Below are 19,788 nucleotides of genomic sequence, written 5' to 3'. Positions count from 1 at the left end.
AACGGGTCCATCAGCTTGGAGTCCAAGTTCACTGAATGTGCAGTGGAAAATAATTCAGTTTTTCCCATTAAGTATCTCTAGTTTGGACCAGGAAAAAGACTCAATCTCAGTAAACTATCACTTACAATCGTGACACCATTCCTAGTGCCAGCCACCAAACGCTGACACGCTTTGGACACGTTCTAGATCACAACTACGGCTCCTCCAGACCAAGACACACCGCGGTTTCAAGGTTTGGCCCCCCCAAAACAAAGTGCTTCTTACATAAGCCGTGGGATGTCACTGACGGGCACGGTCCCATCATGTGTCTCGTTTTCCCCATCCTCCTCCTCCTCTTCGCTGCTTTCTGACTCCTCACTGGAGGAGGAGTAGTCCGTCACTTTCTTCAGGGGACGATTGGTTTCTTCGATGCGCAGCTCCCTCAACTCTTTGGCTAAGGCCGTCAGATCCTAAAGGGGATGGGGGCAAGAAAACAAGAAAGCGATGGCTATTATATTTAAAGGGAGGAGAACGTCACATATATCTCTTCAAAAGCCGATGCTAACAGCACGAGCAACAAGAAATAGCTTTACGGAGTCGTTACAAACATGAGACGAACGTAAGACAATGTTTGTAGCATGTAGCATTTATTAAACAAAACAAAACTGATTTACGCTCACTGAAAAATCAATGGCCAACCTCTTCTTTTTCTGTTTGGAACGTGTATGTGCATATATATACACACACTTATATGTATATACACGACAAAATTATATTTGTTGGAAAAGGTGAAGTTCAGTCACCATCATAGTAAACTGGAAAACAACGTCATTTCAAAGATTGGCTCAGAGAATTTCTCCTGCAGGGTTTTCTTTTCTTTCAAACTTCTCAAAGAGACCCCATAATTGTATTTATTCTGTAATAAATGCATTTGGGAAGGAAGCAATGATGGCATCTCCCATTGAGTGATGCAATCCCCACGTCAAGAGCTGCTTCCGTAGCGAGTCTCCGCTGTCGGGCGGCTGCCGAGTGGTGGTGAGGAGCACGAGGAGAAGCGCCCAGCTCAGCCAGACTTTGCAGTCACAGCTCTGAGTCAGCCACACGATCAAAAAAAAAAAAAAAATTAAAAAAAAAAAAAATCCCTCAGCGGGACCCATTAAGCACATTATGTGAAATGTGGCAGCCTACAAGCTAAGGGGGAAAAAAAAGCCTTGTAACAAGAAAAAACAGAGGAGCAGTCCCAAAGCCTAGTAATAATTTTTCAGTTTACCATGACTTTGATGAGGTCTCAGACCCGACAGTCATATAAAATAGACAGTGCTATTTCAAAACAAGGAACATGGCAGGCACCGTGTAGAAAAGAGACTTTCTGTTATCTTACATGCTTTTATAGCAATGCAGGGGGAAGCAGTAGGGCAGAAAAGCATGAGAGCTCGAATTAGAATGGGTTAGAGAACTCTGTTGCACAACACATGCACATGACGAACAAAGCATCGCAATTGTCAGTCTTACCATTTCTCCCTATATTAGTGACCGAGGTAGGCATCAGTGCATTCGGTCAGAGATAAAGGATTAGGGAGAAAGAAACTCATTGAAAAAGACTAAATTCCACAGTTGTCTTATGGCCATACTCTCATTTACTGCATTTCCAGTTTACCGTTCCAGCAGGGAGACTACGGCAATATTAATTACGGTCACAAAGGGAGCTCTTAAAAATCTATCCCGTCGACACATGAAGAAAATGATGGAAAACTTCTATGGCTGAGTTGCAAACCCAGTTTATTTTTTCTTAAATCGTGAAGCAGGAAGCTTTTCGCAAGCAATTTAGACTTTGGTTCTTGGTGACCCACACCTCCCGGCGGGCTTCCACTGGCAGACAGCCGCACATTCTGCTCCCAGGTCTGCCCTGCCTGCCCTCTGGTGTGGAGCAGACACTTTCATGGACATCAGAGGGCTTTGCATCAGACCCGTAAATATTAGCGTACAAAAAGAAAAGCTATTTTTTTAACAAAAGGATCAATCCCTGCTTCCCAGCAGGTACCTGTGATGGATATTATATATCCTCTCCCTATCCAAACACTCTCTGTACCTTTAAAGAAAGGCTCTTTATCGTGGTTAAAGACAGAATGTGGTATTACAAGAGTTTATTTTCGATGCCAACATGTTAGGGATTGAAACGCAGTCAGATCTGCAGTCATGACAACAAATTATTTTAATTAGTGCTGCAGCAGCTTCTGTGATATGATTGTTTCTTTTTCCTAAATAAGAATCAATGAGAATTTGAACAGCTTAACAATGCTTTCCATTTAGAGTCTAAAACACTCTCTTTATTGAGCACTTGCCTTTGCGTTGGATTAGAGCCCTCTCAACTTTAAAAAAGACTTTAGGACTGCGTAAGAGCCTCTTAAAATTGCAGCTGAAATTCCTGCAGTGCAGGACTAGAACTAAACCCTTCTCTATCACAGCAATGGACCATGAAAATTACTATTTTTTGCACCTTCCATTTCTAACATGCTTCAAATCTTCTCTGGTCATCACTAGAAGATAGTAAAGCATTTTAAAAATCAGCTTAATTAGTTTTTAATAACTAATTTGGAAGCTCTAACAGCAACAGCACTCCCAGACAATATCATCAGATAACTCATCTTTCCTAGTTAAAGCTTTGCCTCGGGATGGTTAATTCTTTGATGCTATCATTTTCTCTAAGTAATGAGCACTTTGTAGGATTAAATGGCTTCACCGAGGTGCTCTTGGACCAAAAACAATCTGACAACCAGAAAGAAAGTGCTCTGTAGTTCCACATGTGTTTGAAATGTTATTACTGAGGGTGACATAATAATAAGTTAGCAGTATCAGTGCTCCTTAATTACTTTTAATTACAAAGACTCCTTTAGATTTAATATTTGCTGGAATCAAGTCAGATTGGTTTCCAGAATCCCATCGCTCATTGAACTTGAATTCAGCACACACGCTGCCTCTGCTTAGACACTGATTTATGGGCTTTTTTCTTAACAAAGCACCTCATTAAACAAAACACACTGCTCATGTTTTATCCAAGACAGCAAGTTAACTAACCAGCACGTCTTCTTTCATATCTCCTATTTTTAGAGGAAAGAGGCTGCAGGAGAGGCTGCTGACACCAGTGCTGCCCATTCCAGCCCCTCAGTTCCCAGTATCAGCAGTGTTTGCACAGTGATACACGCGTGAGGCAAGTTAAATGCTAAATCAAGAATGTCTGGTCTCTTCCCATGACCATTTAAACATTCACCATCGCCAGGTGCACACACTTGGAAAATATTATCATACAGTGACCAAGGTGTAATTTAGGACTCTCATTTTTTAAGGGGATGGATGAAGGCTAGCCTTGCCCATCAACAGCCGAGAGGGCTCGGCTGACTCTGGCTTTACAGCTGATGGTCTGCTCCTTAGCAATGAATTACCAACAGTATTCAATTGCCCTGTTTTTCTCTATTTGACAAGTGTTTCATTCAAATTAGTCTTAAATTGCATTTCAAATAGTGCTTGATGCCCCCACCGAAATCAGCGGACGCCTGGGGGCTGTAGCTGAGAGCAGAATGTGGCGAGTGACGCAGGCTGCCTGGACCACCTCCACCGGCATCAGAAACCTCTGCTCTGGCTCCTTCCCTTTTGAACACGCCAAACGGCAGCACCCTTTGCTCCATGTGTGAATGCTGGGGTGCTCCTTGCCATGGCCTCCATGCAAGTGGTCTGGCTGGTGGGTTTCAGCAGCCCACGGCGGAGCAGAACACCCCAGTAGCGCCGCTCCCCTCCCCACGCCAAAACACAAATCGTTCAAGTCTCCCATCTGACCCGGGATTGCATCGCCACCTTTTTCAATGTCAGCACCAAGAAAACCCCGTTCGATATTAAGCACTAACTAGTCGACCTTGCATAGGCATGACCCGCTGAGAAAAGATATCACTAACCTCATCTATAGCTTTCTTATAGCTCTGTGGGTAAAGGAAGAATAATCAGCATCAGAGGAAACAGATCAGGACAGGAAAAAGCCAGAGGAAGGGCAAGCAGGTTAGAAATAAAATTAGAATTGTTAGCTCAACGCTGTGGAGTGTAGAGAAAAAAAAACACAACATCAACAAAACATTAATACATATTAAAAAAGAGAAGCAGTGGAAATTCATTTTGCTATTAGGCCACCTCTGCAGTTTTAAAATACAAATGTCAACAGCATTAAACCAGGAGGAAACACTTCGGATGAGATTTTGCTCAGAATAATAAAATGGGAATATACAGAGACCACTACCAGGTGTGGTTTTAAGCTGCGAGGGCTGTCAGGGGCTGGTCACCCAGCCTTCCCGAGCAGAGCATCCCTCCGCTGGGCTGCTGCGGGGGACATGCAGCACGGAACACAACAATGTGCCATCGGCAACTGCCGCGCCCAAGCTAGCAAAGCCCTTAAGCATCTGCTTCATGTGAAAACACAGGCTTAAGTGCTTTCTCCTAGGCTTGGGCTTCTGATAAAAACTCATGCACTCTCTTAAGCATTCAAATCTCCCACGGGCTCTTGCCGTACTGCTGCTTTCCAGTCTCTCAGCTGGAGGAGCAACGGTACTAGCCTCTTTTTTGGGGTCCTTGTGATTGTGTTAGTGTACCAAAGGGAAACATGGCCAAGCCGGCCGGCAACATTCCCGTGGGAACTGATTCAAGACTCACAGCGGGTCGGCTCGGTCGCGTCACGTCCCTGTTGTCTTCCTGCTTTACCTTGGCGGGCTCATGGGAGAGCACCGGGGACCCTTCAGGCTTGGCGTTCCCTGGTTGGAAGGCAAGCGGAGAGACGGGGAATTAAAACGCTGCTGAAAGCCATCGCTGCATCCCATCGATGGGATGGGTGGGTGTGGGGGGCTTCATCGCCCTCCCCCTTGCCCTGGGACACCAGCAGCTCCTGAAGCGCAGCAAGCTGGTGGTGAAAGCAGACCAGGCCATCCCAGGTGCAGGACTGGATGCTCTAAATTGGCACTTTCTGTCCAGCAAATAAATTTCACTACATTTTGCTTCTGCTGTCTTGAAAAACCCTCTTACTCTCTCTGCTTGACTGTCACTGCAACAAGTTTCCATCAGTATAGCCACAAAAACGATAATCCAGCCCAGCCTCCACTGACAGCCCTCTGGCAGCATCACTGCCCTTTTTTTCTACTAAAGAAACAAATTCACTCTGCAAAAGAGCAAGGCACGTGATAAATGAAAAGCTCTGCAGCATCTGACATTGCTAGGACATTATTTGTCACAGGATTCCTCATTAGCAAAACCCAAAACCAAACCGAAAAGGACAACTGGTGAAAAAACTCATTTTATTGACTACCTAGAGAAGCGATGATTTCACCAACAGACACGTCATCTCACAGCCAAGTCATAAAAAATTCAAAGCATGGAGGAAGCATTTGTTTTAATGCACTTCAGCCCTGGGGATTTATACTGCAGGGCTGTGCCAGAAATGCAGATGTATGGGCCGTGTGTGCCTTAGCAACTCCTACTGCGATTAAACAGGGCAACGGAAGATCTTTAAGAGTGGCTCTAAGATGAGAGGAAACAACTCAGCCAGGAACATAAACCCAGTGTAAATACGGCTGCCTGGCAAAAGCATTTTAGAGAAAGCTTCTGTGGGCTGCTTCACTCCTCTGCTCCCACCTCAGGCTTTACACAAAGATGAAGCTCAAAAAAAAAAAAAAAAAGGAAAAAAGAGATACCCACCTAAAGGGAAACACAATCCTAAAGAACCATCGCAGAAGAAGTGAGCTTGGGTCAATGAAGACAGGAAGCATGCTGGTATCTTTTTTTTTTCCCCCCCACCCTACAGCATAACCCCCATCTCCTGCTGTACAAGCCACTTGGCACTGCGATGCCAAGTGCAGGAGCAGCACATACTGCTGTGGGCATCTACACCAGCATCCAGGCAAAAGGGAGTGTCGGCATCTCTGTCTGCGAGCAGGTTGGTCACAGAAGTGCACCAGGAATGATGAATCCTTTAATTTTTTAAATTATTTTTTTTAAAACATACATGAGATCACAGACCTCTTGTCCTTCCTGCTCATCAAACAAGCCTCAGAAAGTGTGCCTGGTGCTAAGGGACGTTCTTCAGAAGCAGCCACCTCACCTCTGACTCTGTTGCGCTCACTGGAGCCAGCCTGGGAGCCGGGCTGGGACCCGCCCTGGGAGCTGGGCTGGGAGCTGGGAGTGCTGGAGCTGGAGGAGCTGCCGCTGCTGGTCCTCTGCAGCGGGCTCTCCACGATGGGCTCCGTCCGCCTCAGGTCCGGGTTGCTGCAGGATCACAAAACAGAGGGTCACCATCAGCAACACCTCCGGGACTTCAGATCCTTCCCACCCTGACAGGAACAGCTGGAAGGCAAGGAGAGACCTCCTCTGCTGCAGGACATGGGGCTGAGGTCATCTCTTCTGAAGCTACTGAGGCTGCCAGCCCCGCTGAAATCCATGGGAGCGGAATTAGGCACTCAACAGCTTGATGGAGGTGGACCATAACCATGATAAACTGGCTAGAGAAGCGTTACACTCTTACTTTGGCAAGTTCAGCAAAAATTAAAAGATTCTTTGCTCAGAACACCCCTCTAGTCTGTAGACATGCAATACTGGAATTATCTGAATTAACCACCAAACACCTGCATAAAAGCAGGAATTTGCAAATCGCTGTTAGACAGAGAAAGAAAGACTTCAGCAAAGAAAGGATCTCAAGTTTGCAACAAGGTTGCAGATCATTTTTGCCACTTAATCACTCTTCCCAATTTTCATGGCTTCACTTTAAACTTGCATAAGATATCCACTTTTCTTCCTTGATTTCTTTCACCCTTGTGGGCATACATAAATCTAGACTAAAAAGCATCCTTGATACACAAAGAATGACTAGTATCTCTCAGAGTACCAGACACCTTTAGGAAATTAATTCTTATTTGGCACTGGAATGACATCAAATGACATGTTCATTGCAGAGTTATGGGATTTGGTTTTATACAATATTCCTGTTAAGCGATCTGATTATTCAAAGTCCCATTAAACATGTACAGAAGCTTTCTCCAAGAAAATGAATACATAAAAATGTTGTGGTAATCCTGCCACCTGACATAACGCAGTTGCAACTGGAGGGTGTGCACATGAAATGCAAGGTGTATGCCGTGTCCCTCGGAGAACGACCACAATGGTGCCAATTGAGCAATGGGGTTGTTGGCAGAATCGTTTGCACGCTGCTGAGCATGGATATTGTATAAAACCACCGCCTAATGTTATCTTGCACTGACAGAGGTGGGTATTAAAAAGATGAGAGCAAGGCAGTAACTTTCTGTGTGTGAGGAAATACCTCCTCATTTGTTACGAGAGGGTAACAAATAAAAGAAAGTATATTTTAATAATATTTACATTTACGCATGGGAGGAATCAAGAAATAATAGGAGAGGTGGTTAAAAAGAAAAACTGGAGAAATGCTACATTACTGTGAGAGAAAGGAAATGTGAAACCACTTCACTGAATACTTAAGTTTAATGGACATGGCAGCATCCTAATCATTTCCAATTTTAGTCAAACTGAAGGCCTCCAGCTCATGCTGTAGAGCTGGCATGTCCTTTAGCTAAATTAATTCATGAAATGTATTTGAATAAAATAATACTAATGTTATTTACGTGTACCGACCACGACTGGGTCTGGGAGGCTGAAGGAAACACTGGACAACATTCAACTTGAATCCCACACACTCCCATTATCCTTTTTACTCTCACTACTATCACTGGCTGGGACGATGCAGTCCCATACCCCTCTGCACTTTAAACTGTTCTTCAAGCAAGAGCTAATTAACAGAACCACGTTTTCAAGAATTCAAAATGCTTCAGCCTTGAGTGATAAAGGGGAACAAACCATGATAGGAATGTTTTTGTCTATTTTAAAAAAAACAAACCAACCAACACCAACAAAAGAGATCCCCCCTCCTCCTGCCACCCCTGCCAGCCGCTCTGAGCTGCTGCCTGCTGTGTACCAGTTTGCTGACGCGTGGTTGGGGCACTGAGCTGGAAAGAAAGGTGTACGCTGTAAACTGGTGACAGTGCATGGCTAAAAACATCTCGGTTTTGACCTCACCCTAAAAGGACAAGCAGGAAGAAGAAAGCAAAGAGCTCCATCACACGAGGCTGCATGGAACCTGTATTTACCCTCAGATTTGCCTGTCCGAGGTCTAGATCTGCCCATGATGCTCTGCAAACCAGAGAAAAGCTCTTGCATGACTAAGCCACATTTTTTCCATCTGGCTCCGAGCACAGCCTGTCAACTTCCCTGCTCATTTTAACATGCCCAGGGATGGCTCTGACATGGAAGATGTCCAATGTGGTGCAGCACCCTCCCTCGGTGTGCTACAAGTGCGCCCTGCACGCTGCTGTGCCAGAGAGCTGGATGTGGCTAAGCTAAAAGCCCAAGTGCTAGGAAGCTGAAAGGAATTTTATCCTTGATCTACATCTAAGGAAGATTTCACCAAGCTGTATCAGTGTCTGTCCTTCGGCACATTCCTTGGTCGTTATCTGTAAAAAGCTGTTCTAACGCGTAGGAAATGTATGGTATGTATCGCTGACATCTCCCCACTGGCTTACATGGATCCTTTAATATGCAAGAGGTGACACTGGGAGAGACAGAACCTAATTCCACTAAAGTGAGCACTCAAATTCCCGTCTGACCCCACAGCAGCAGATGCAGCATCCACCCCCAAACCCTGCAATGCCCAGGGACGTGTTCAGCCCCAGGAGCAAAACCTCCAGCAATCCAAGTGCTCACAGCCATGGGCATTGGTACAAACCACTAATGAACGCAAACGTACATCCCAGCTACAAGAGAAGCTTTGCAAGTCTTGCATTGTTACCAGTCAGCAAAAGTAGGGCCGAACCCCAGCCCGTGCTGGGGCTCCCTGGCTGGGCGATGCCAGGCAGTAGCACTCCTGACTGTCCCTCTCGGTGTCCGTACCTTGCCCGAATGGGCTGGGAGCCCAGCCGGGGCCCCAGGGCACTGCCGTTGCCCGGGGAGTTCTTCCTCGCCAGAGCAGGGGATATGGAAGTGGTTCGTTGAGGCACCTGGAAAAGAATGGAGACATTTGCTGTCACCCAGGCTGCCCCATGACATCAGGTGGCTGTTTGCACGTCTGAGAAATCCCCTTTCAGCACTTGATTTACAATTGATTTCCCACTGAGAGATATGCAATATTTAGAGCATTTCAAAATTCCTTTTTCAAAAAAGAACATATGCACACACAGACACACACACACATATATATATAAAAAATTTAAACCAAACAAAACCCAGAAAAGTGGTTTTTAAAGTAAAATTCAGACCGAAGTCCATTTCAGCAGCCCTGGTGGTGTTTCTGCTATCTCAGATACAATGCATGCTAACATAGAGAAGGTGTTGACCAGTGGACCAGCAAGAGGGTTGATACTGGAAAGAGCCGGACCGATCCACCTCACGCTCGCATTAAACCCTACGACCTTCGCTCAGCTTCAGATGCTGCTGCCAAACCCCTGCCGCCAGCAGGACAGCTCACCACCAATGCTGCCAGCAGAAACCCAAAGCCAACCACAGCTTTTAGGTGCTTTGGCAGGTAACCCTGGAGCCCTGCCTCGCCCGGACCCCCGTCCCCTGGGAGCTCGGGCATTGCGAGCGCGGTGGTCTCATCTCTCGGCAGCGCAGGCTGATGTGGAGAAGCACTACGATACTCACCGTGCAATACCTTGCACCAGATAACAGAGAGGCTGAGGGCTCGTTGGAATTAGCAAACAAAGGATTAGGCTTTTTTTTTTTTTTTTTTTTTTGAGAATAAACATGCAGTTACACTAGGCAAGATAGAAAGATTTAGAGAGTGACTGAGCTTTATATTCTGTGGCATCGCTAGCTACAGCTTGTCTCATTAAAAAGCGACCTCCCCTCTGGGTAGGGTACTCTGAAGTCGGGGCTTGGAGAGATTTTTACCTTCCTCTGAAGCATCCAGCTGTAAGCACCGGCAGAAACAAGACCCTGGACCACAGAGAGAGCCGGCCCTGCCTCATGGGGCAATCCTTTTGTTCCCGCTTACAAACACATCAAACCCATTTCGGGCAGTAAAATGTGAAGTCTGACTCCTCATGGGTATTACTGCCAGCGCAATGGTCTTAAATGTCATCTGGTGGGGACCCCTTCCACAGCTCACGTTCCCTCAGTTGATGGGGAAAATACTTGCCAGTGCTGGAAAACAGTGTCTTTCCAAGGAGCAGGCGCTGTGGCCCCACCCCATAGGACGTTACTGCAGTTAAGAGATGCCCTTCTCAAAGGACTCAAGGCAAAAGCCAACCTTAAATTGCAAGGGGTTTCTCAAAATTGGCTTAAAACCAGACAGCCACCCTTCTGCACTAATGAGGAGTGAAGCACATGAACAACTCCATCAGCTGTTGGCTTGCTTTTCCTCTTAAGTAAGCACCAATGTCTCTTACCACTTGGCAGGCAGCAGCAGAAACAGGAATATTATTAATGTATGTGACACGCCACCATAGATCCCTCGCACAGGGAGGTTTACCTGGTAGCTGGTATTTTGCTCCTAAAAAGGCAAGTCATTGACTTTGTTAATACACAGAAAAACTGCCTCTCAATCAGGGACAAATATTGCCTCGCTGTCACTGATCAATTTGTAATCATTTTTTCTCCGTAAAAATCCTCCCAGGCTGAGCACTGATTCACTGTAAGGAAAACTTTAATGGCCAAGTTATAATTCTTCCAAAATGAAGGTGTTTAAACAATGTGATCAAAATACCGGTCCAGAAGAGTCTTAATTAAAGAGGTACTGCCAGACACTGCCAAAATGTCAATGAAGGTATAAAGCCGCTGGAGCCCTTACAAGTGTTCCATCAAATATTGACTGCAACTGGAGGCATGGTACCGGATAAAAAGGACCTGACTTATTAAGTATGACAAATTTTATGTTCCTATAATTCCATTTAAACAGAAGGTTGTTTTTTTTATCCTAGGGAAAGGGGAAATTAATTTATTTTGGCCTCTGTCTGGGCTTGAGAACTTTCTTTGCTGGAGGGCAACACTATTTTGCAGCACTGCGTGTGCACCCGAGAGCAGCACCCAGCATCTTGTGCAAAACCTGCCTCAGGAAATGCAGCCCCCGGGCAGGTCGGTACCCGCCATGGAGCCACGGGGATGGGCTCAGTCCTGCCCACTCTGCTTTGCCAGAGGTGCTGAGCACAGCACCGTCCCATGGGGACTTAGCTCTGGGGTTGCCTCTTTGATGTGCCAAAAGTGAGGAGCGATAGTGTTACCTTTGGTGGAATGTCTTCCTCCTGCCGTAACCAAGAACTTCGGTCAAACTTTTCAGTGCGAGGGGGCAGAGGAGGGTTTTCTGAGGTGGGGTCCGAGTTCTGCCTTGGCATCTCAGTGCGGTGAGAGGGCACCGTCAGAGCCTCCTGAAACCCAGCCAGGTCAGACCCTCCTGAACCCCAGCCAGTCCCTTTGCAGGCTGTTCATGCAGTGACTGAGACCCAGACAAGGAGCTTCCTTGGGATTTCACAGTGACCAGATGTGGAATCTAAGCACCAAGTCAAAACAGAACTATCAGTACAAAATGGAAAAAAAAAAAGGAATTAAAAAAATATATTTAAAAATTTGATTTAAAAAAAATTGATCAGCACTTTGGATGCACTAAAAAGCCCCCTCGGTTTGAGATCAGCACTGCCTTGGTTTCAGGAACTTCTGACTTACACCGCTTCAACGCAGTATCTATTAAAAATCACGCTCGCACAGCTCAGCCTTTGAAAATCAGGCAACGTCATGCTTCAGTCCTGACTGCTCCTGTGTGCGCACGGTGACACGGTGGGTGCCGACAGCCCCGCGCTGTGCTGTGGGTACCACCCCAGGAGCAGGGCAGGCTGCTCCCTCCGGCCAGCTCCAGTCCACGCCGTGCCCGCCCCATGCTCTGCCTCCTGCTTGCTGAACTTCCAGCTCCTACGCCTGCACCACTAAGGTTGTGCTAATGAGGTTTGGCATGGATTTTCCTTGTTAGAAATGAAAAAAAAAAAAAACCTAAAAATAATTAACAAAAAAAATTGTCAGGAATTCTGAGGCATAGATGGCTTAGAAAAATAATCTTGAGGCATGAGTTTCTATAAGTCTAGGTAGCCCCCATTGCGTGGATCAGCCCTACAGATCTAAGGGTTATGAGTGAAAGGAATACTGACATCTCTTTTGGGAAAGCTGAGGAATTCAAGAAGTCAGAGTTTGTGAAATCAGAGCTGCTTCCCAGGACCCTGTGAAGCTGCACTTCTTTGACACAGTGGGTTTGTAACTGCTATTTGACATTTCTACATACATGTCTATGTACACAGGTACATGTGTTTTGTATATATGTGTATGCATGCATACATTTACATGGGTCTCTGGGTTTCAAGCAACTTTATCATTATTATTTTGTTGCCAAACACAAGCTGTTGACAATATAGGTCACTAAAAAGGTCACTCTAGGTATTTGGTCAACCAGGGAGAATACAGTGAAGTGGGCTTTTACCCACTTCCCAATGTACACAAACCACATACACGGGGAAAAGAGAGCTGTATGTTCAAGGGCTTTCCTGCATGGATTTGTTTAAAGCTGGTATTGCACTGGTGACCTACAGGTGCACATACCACACCCGGATGGCACTTGGTTGGCATATTTTCCCATAGAAAGCCCACCTGGACTTGGGGCAAAGATTTCGGACTTCCCTCTGAAATCCCCATTGGAGTCACTGGATCTGCAGGAGGACTTCCAGGGGCTGGACCAGAGCCAGCACCAACACTCCTACAGCCTTCAGTGTCAGAGTACTCAACAGAGCTCGTGCCTGGGAGGAGCTTTTAAAATAAGGATGCTCCTCCTTTGTGATAGTCACGGTGATCTATGCCCTCTCCAGATGTGTTTGTGACTGATGTCAACTCAATGGAAAACCAAAACAAAACCTTGAATTAAAGCGGCAAAGAAAGCAAAACCTCTTTCTGATGATTCTCAGCATCAAGGCGTCCTGGGTCTTTTTTACCAGGTGCTGTAGTTTTTTTTAGTCCTTTACACAAACCAGATCCAAAGAGGAACAGAGCAACTGCTGCACTGGACCAGACCAGTGGTTCCTCTCAGTCCTCCAGCTTGTTTCTGGCAGTAACCAGTACGTGATGCTTCAAAGGAAGGTATAAACCAGTGTGATGTTTCTAACACATGGAGGTGACAAGAAGAATCCAATCATGAATGTAGATGCTGGTCTTACTCATGAATACGCTTAAGGCTGAGAAAGCAGGTAGCAAGACACTATTTCCCTTGAATTTACTCTTTTTCTTGTTACCTTACCAGCACCCCCAGCATCCCGCCGCTGGTACATGAGCCTGCTGGGGGAAGCACCATTACCTGCGGGTCCACGGGCCGGAGCAGGGGTGGGGTCCGGGCCGGCTGCACACCGCTAATGCTGAAAGACTCTGACCGAGGAGGCAGGTTGGGGTCAGAAATCCTGTTGGCCACCTTATGGGGCATGGCCGGCGAGCTCTGGCGATTGAGCCGGGAGCGCTCCTCCACCTGCAGCGAGATGGGGAGAGTGGGTGAACGCCCCACAAAAAGCCATTGCCAATTGAAAACCAAAGAATGCACATACATATAGGAAGCTCTTTTCTCTTTAGGTATGTGTATCAGATTACTGTACAACCATGGATTCCAAATTACCCACCAGACTGTGCAATAAATGCATCGAAAAGACTATTTGTATTTATGCACGTAATTAATTTCTGAATATGGAATGGAAAAATAAAGAAAAGGCAACACGCCTCAGACAGGTGTTTCTACAAGATGACTCCAGCGAAGCTCTTACTCCTTCTCAAATGTGTCTTTAAGCAAGGGGACCCTTTTCCTTCACAATTATAAACACCACGAGTAGTGCTTTTGTTTGAGCTGAATAAAAGAATAAACATGTCAGACAGAAAATGCCTCGCTTTGATCTAGATTTAGTAAGCCTGGCACCCTGTCATGTATGGAAGGGGAAAACCTCTGTTACTGGTAGAGAAATAAACCCAAAGCTTTTGTTACTCTTGATGGAAATACAGTGGTTTCAGCTAACCCAGGCATACGTGCAGTGTGGGTGCTCCTGCAGTTAGACTGTATGCATTGATATTCACGCAGCATATGCTATGCAGAATTTTTGATACCTCAAGATCTGATGTATATTTTCATTTACGTATCGTTAACGTGTTAAATACCGTTAGCACGTCTTGATTCCACCGTGTATAATGTCATGTTAAAAGGCAATCTATAAAACAGGCTTGCTTGGAAAGAACGAGCTCTTCTTTAAGCAAATAAATATACATGCAAGAAAAGAGCCATTATATAAATAAAAATGAATCTTTTCCTCTTTCAGCTACTGAGCAGGAGTCAAGAATAAAATTTACATGAGATATTTATGTTATGGACTTTTTCCTTTCTAGTTGTCTGTGTACTGGGAAGGAGAGAGGCGCTTGGTTTTCCCCCCCCAGCGCGTCCTCACTAGCACTTTGTTGCACCAGCACAGCAGAGGATGCTCTTGAGACTCTCCAGCTGTACTTCATAGAGCCGTACTGACTCCACCATTAAGCAGAGAGGGGGGAAAAAGCAGCAAAACCCTGTAGGAATTCACCATCGCCCTGGTTCCAGACATCTCTAATTGAGCTCAAGATTCCCCTCAAACAGGAAACATCCTCAGCATATTCTGCGCAGGTCCCTGCGGAAGGCTGCTAAAGTTTTAACACACCACTTCAAAGCCAGAGAAGGATAAAAGCCACGGGGACCGAAGGAGGAGTTGGCTGCTGCAGAGAACAGCTCAGCTCATGACGCACAGCCGAGTCCCAAGCCCCCAGGAAGCTCTGAGCAGCAGGAGAGCATGACAGGACCCAGTCACCGCACGGAAAATGTCCCATTAAACCTGTCCCCTCCTTTATGCATGGAGACACACAGTATATACCTGCCCAAACCCATCCTTCAGCTGACCAAGCTGCAAGTACTTTGTCACTGAGAAGCCAGACCCAGCTACTGGCATGACCTTTTTTAGCAAATACTGGTCTACCGCAGAATAACCAGTAACGGAGAGAGCTGCTAATTACGGCACCACTGCTTAGAGTGCTTGTGCCACATCCCTGCCTGGATCATCAGAGGGTCCCAGCAGGACATCCAGAAAGGCCCAGCTAGTCCCTGAGTACAAGGAGGTGATGCCCCAGTAGACAGGCCAGGGGCAGCACCCAAGCTATAGCCCAGGTTAACTTCCAGTGGATAACTGTGTATTCACAAGAAGATGAGTAGAAGGAACAGCAGATGGGGATGTGCATCCATGTGTGTTGGCGGGACTATTTGATCAGACTGTTTTGTTTACCACAAAAAAGAGAAATCCTTGACTGTGCTTGGGGAAAGCTGTGACAGATGCAGTACAGCCCAGTTCTGAACCCAGAGCTTTGTCTTCATCAACGGGCCAGGCCCTTAACAAGGGGACGCAGGGACACAACCGCAACGTGACTGGCCACAGCCTCACCTTTATGTTTTACCCCATGTCTGCAGGGTCTTGGAGTCACCATGTGGAGATGAGTGAGGTGGGAAAATAAGTGCATAAAGGAGAAGTATGAAAAGCAGAGAGGGACACAGCGCGAGGAGAACTCAGCTGTGATGATGAAGAAGATCTGAAACCAAAGAGCATAAAACCAAGGACGATATGGGATACCAGGCAAGATGCTCAGGGAATATCCCAATAAGCTCTCCAGAGCCTCTAGAAATTGTAGGCTGAGCACCAGACTTGTCTTTTCCTTGTTCCCAAAGGAAAACACCATCTCAATATTTCTGTTAAATTAGCATGCAAGGGTTGGGTATGGGAATTGCTAAACTCCAGCAACAACCATGGCAGGCTGATTAAGTATCAGCACAAGTCTGACTACGTGTACAGTCAGCAAGAGTGGTACTTCAACATATGCAGCAAAGTAGCTAAATTGTGCTAAAAGTGGGACTATGTAGTAGATAACACAGGAGATGGAGGCAAGAGAAGTTTCTGGGAAGATCCCAAGGGTGTTGTGTCAAGGCAGTACATCAAACTACTGCTCTCAAGAGGATAAAGATGGCACAGTTGCTGCTTGGAGCACTTCATTAGAAACTGGACAGAGTGACACAGGTAAAGAATAAATGGTTTGGAGAGGGAACTGGTGGAAGCTGGAGATGTTTCCAAACAACAGGAAACCTTGCCTTCCCCATGATTTCAGCAAGGCTATGAATTCCAGACGTTCTTATTCACATTCTGAAGTTCCCAACACCCTCCTTCCAGTGATGGCATAAAAAAGACACCTCTCCCATGGAATAAAAGAAATGGGCTTTTGTGTTTGAAACGGAAAGCTAAACCCAGCACTTTTCTCCTTCACCCCAGATAAAGAATAAGATGCCTTTTCACATACCTTTTTTATAGTGTTGAAGACAGTGCCAAAGGTACTTTAACAACATTCCAGAGGATTTACTTAAAACCAGGCAATGGAAGACAGAGTTTACTCCCTTTTCCCTGCCCGCTACCTACTCTCAGCACTTCTGCAGATGGACAAGAGAGACCCAGTCCCGCAGAGAGCTGCAGAGGCATCACCCAGACTCTCCTGTCAGAGGTGGCTCAGAACATCTGGAACATCTCACCTGCAGAACCTCCTACCAAACCTCTGCTACTGGAAAGGCTGAAGAATGGTGCTCCAGCCCTGTGAAAATCTGTGGCCTGGCACATCGCCACTGAAAGACTAAATCAGAAGGGTATGAAGGAGAAACCCAAAGCAGTATAAAGAGGTGAAAAGAGTTTCTGACACCCACACCTATCTCTGTGACAGTTAAGAACTGTTCATATGATTGGCCTTTGCTTAGCAATGGACAGCTGATTGAATTTCTTGAGCATTTGATGCCTGCAGGTATTGTGGATGCAGTTGAGGGCTGTCAAGAGGAAAGACCAGGAGACAGCTACGTGTTGGATGTGCATTGCATCTCTGCCAGGACTAAAGGGTGCCAGGTATTTGGCAGCAGAGCTGTGATCCTGCTTAGTAGGAAGAAGAGGCAAGTTATTAAAAGATCTTTCTGCCCAGCAGTAGGGTTACAAAATTAAAGCAACTAAACACAAAGAACTTTAGAAAAACTAATAGCAAGAGTGGGCACCAGTTGTACTGGAGCCACCACAAAGAGATTAAGGAGAAAAATTGCTTGCACATGATCCTGAAATCGCACTGCAGACAATGCATGTCTTCATCTTTTCAAGACTGTTCAGTCAGGCAATAATTAATATTCAAGATCTCACAACTGTTACAACAATTCCCCTTTTTTGCTGAGAAAAAGAAAATCAGCAACGTGGCTTGCCTCCCTGAAAATCATGAAAGAAGAGCAACCTCAAGAGAGACAGCTCTGAGGGTGGGAGGAAAAGCTGTCTGAGCCCTGTTTGACTATGGGGAGCTGCCTTAGTGCCCAGCAAGGAACCCCGCTACAACCACCCTCTGCATTCACCCCTGACCACCAGCAGACTTGTGGACATGCCAGGAAGGAGCATCAGGAGCTCCTGGTATGTCCACAAGTCCCCAGCTATGGCTGAACCTCTCCAGGAGGGGTCCATCCTCCTCCTTGCATGCCCTCATGGAAAAACCTCCTTCACCCACTCTCCCTGCTTGCACAAACGTACATGCAGGAGCACACACATTGCATTGAACTGGGAGTGTTTCCAGCACAGCTAATGGCATCTGCTGGAGGCTGACCCAGCCCAGCGCAATCTGCTGCATGTACTTCGGACCGAACTGCGTGTCCAGCCCTGCGGATGCAGACGAGCATCACCACGTTCCTCGCTCTCTCCTACCTCCTTGGCCCACGCTGGTTTCTCGCTGGCATTTATCCCTTCTTTGTAATGGTAGAGGGGTTTCTTCTCTGCCGGCCTCTGGTCCTGCCGCTGCTGCTGCTGCTGCTGCTGCTGCAGAGAGACTAGGTAGTCCCGCTCCTGCTGCAGCTGCCTCTGCAGCCTCTCCGCCTGCCGCTGCTCCTCCAGCTGCTTGCGCTTGTACTCCTACCCGGGAGAAAACACAGTGACACGGGTGCACAACCAGGGGGTAAAGGCAAGGCTGCGAACTGCAGATTTATCTGTTTGGGTGGAAGATGGGGCCTGAGTATATGAAAGGCTGTTTTCTGGCAAAGGTCATCGATGTGAAAGACTTTGGGGTTTGAGCTGTAAAGCATCCTGGAAGAGAGACAGTTGGGAGGACAGAGCCAGCAAAATTCAGAGTTGTGACCCCAGTGTCGGCACTTTGTAGCCGGTGATTTGCGGGGTGCCAGCACTGCCCTGCCAGGGAAACACTGCGATACCCCCCGAAGGCTCAGACATCAGCTTAGGAGTGACCACTGAGTTTGCCCAGATTTTTCTGGATGGGAAGAACAAAGCATCAATTCAACGAGGTGCCAAACACCACCGGGTCAGACAAAACCCAACCGAAGCCAAGTCCTCTGTAGGAACAATTTACTGTTTGTGGGAAGGGCTGCACCATATGATTGTTCTGAATCCCTACGGCTCTATGAGGTTTAACGAGTAAATAATTTTGAAAGGGCCTTTTGAAAAGGCAAGGGCTTGTGCAAGGGTTTTTTCTTTTCCCTAAATAAAATTAACAGCAAGAGAGAAAAAGAATAATCCCTGCAGATTAAAAGAAAATGCAGTGAGAATAACAGCTACCAGCATTAAAAAGGATAACTCAAAGATAACAAAAAACCACAAATTAAATAAAAAAAAAAAGGACATCTAGAATGCAAACAGCATGAGAGGGAATATTCAGTGCTCCTGTAAGGAAATTAAAACAAAAGCCTTCATTTGGAATATGAAAACCCACATGGCAGGGTGGGTTTGCTAGGTACAAGCACATGACAGCTCGACCACGCTCCAACATGCTGCCAACAGCCTTCAAAACTAAACGGCAACAAAGAGGGCTGCTCCTCTCACGGAGGCACGGGCATGCCAATGCCGCGGAAGGGATGCAATGAGAGAGGCGTGCACCGCGAGGGACCCAGCCCGAAGCACCGGCGGGGGAATCAAGGCATGCTGGCGGCCACGGTGTCCCCCCGGTCCCAGCATGGCAGGAGGGACTTGGGGGATATGGGTGCACGTGGGCACATGCGGACGCGACACGGGCAGCAAGCGGCAAGCGCGGCCGGGGCTCCTCATTTACCAGAAGTAGCGCTTGCTCCTGCAACAACTGCTGCTGCAGGATCTCTAACTGTCTCTGCTCCTCCTCTAACTGTCGCCTGATGTACTCCTGGAGGCACGGGCAGCAAGGATCAAAGGAAAAAGAGAGAGACGGTAAAAGAGACAGTATTTCTCAAGAGGAAGGAGAAAATGAGGTGGGGACCCACATCCATCCCACCCGAGGGCCGGCACCCTCCACCCCTGCCCAAAGAGCCTGGGGGGGGTCCACTACTCTACAAGGGATCTCTGAGGGCAAAGAGTGTGAACCACTGGGAAATGGCAAACATTAACTGGGAACACCACAAAACCCCACCCCAGGAACCAGTTGGTGGGAGAATCCTGCATCAAGCATCTCCACTCTTCTGGGCCAGCAAGTGGATTCACACGGACATAAACGATGGTGGTGGAAAGCGACACACGCAGCGTGACAATTAAGAAATTTGCTCTCAAGTGGCCAAAATTATGAGTGTTTATGAGAAAATCTCTGATGAGAGGAAGAGGAATCCATGCTGAAGGTTGGCAGCCCCGCTCCCGCTGCGTCACCTGCTCATGCTCCGCGCGTCGCCGCTCC

The 19,788-nt window shown here is 46.8% G+C and overlaps 1 protein-coding gene across 1 annotated transcript in view; it reads right to left on the bottom strand.

The window, feature by feature from the left end:
- Positions 1-264: 264 nt before the first annotated feature.
- Positions 265-19,788, bottom strand: part of LOC104465562 (TRAF2 and NCK-interacting protein kinase-like) — a gene marked incomplete at its 3' end in the record, with an annotated part of 108,273 nt that continues 88,749 nt past the window's right edge. The window contains 11 exon segments of the mRNA XM_010078659.1: positions 265-449; positions 3,927-3,950; positions 4,672-4,769; positions 6,110-6,273; positions 8,962-9,068; positions 11,289-11,432; positions 11,465-11,554; positions 13,394-13,558; positions 17,850-18,053; positions 19,201-19,287; positions 19,761-19,788. The exon segment at positions 19,761-19,788 is cut by the window's right edge and continues 32 nt beyond it. Of these exon segments, the coding sequence (XP_010076961.1) occupies positions 265-449; positions 3,927-3,950; positions 4,672-4,769; positions 6,110-6,273; positions 8,962-9,068; positions 11,289-11,432; positions 11,465-11,554; positions 13,394-13,558; positions 17,850-18,053; positions 19,201-19,287; positions 19,761-19,788 (1,296 nt within the window).

This window comes from Pterocles gutturalis, unplaced genomic scaffold (assembly GCF_000699245.1).
Source record: "Pterocles gutturalis isolate BGI_N339 unplaced genomic scaffold, ASM69924v1 scaffold11053, whole genome shotgun sequence".
In the NCBI taxonomy this organism is placed as follows: domain Eukaryota; kingdom Metazoa; phylum Chordata; class Aves; order Pterocliformes; family Pteroclidae; genus Pterocles; species Pterocles gutturalis.
The sequence above is the reverse complement of the archived record's forward strand: the minus strand, read 5'-3'. Positions and strand labels throughout refer to the sequence as shown.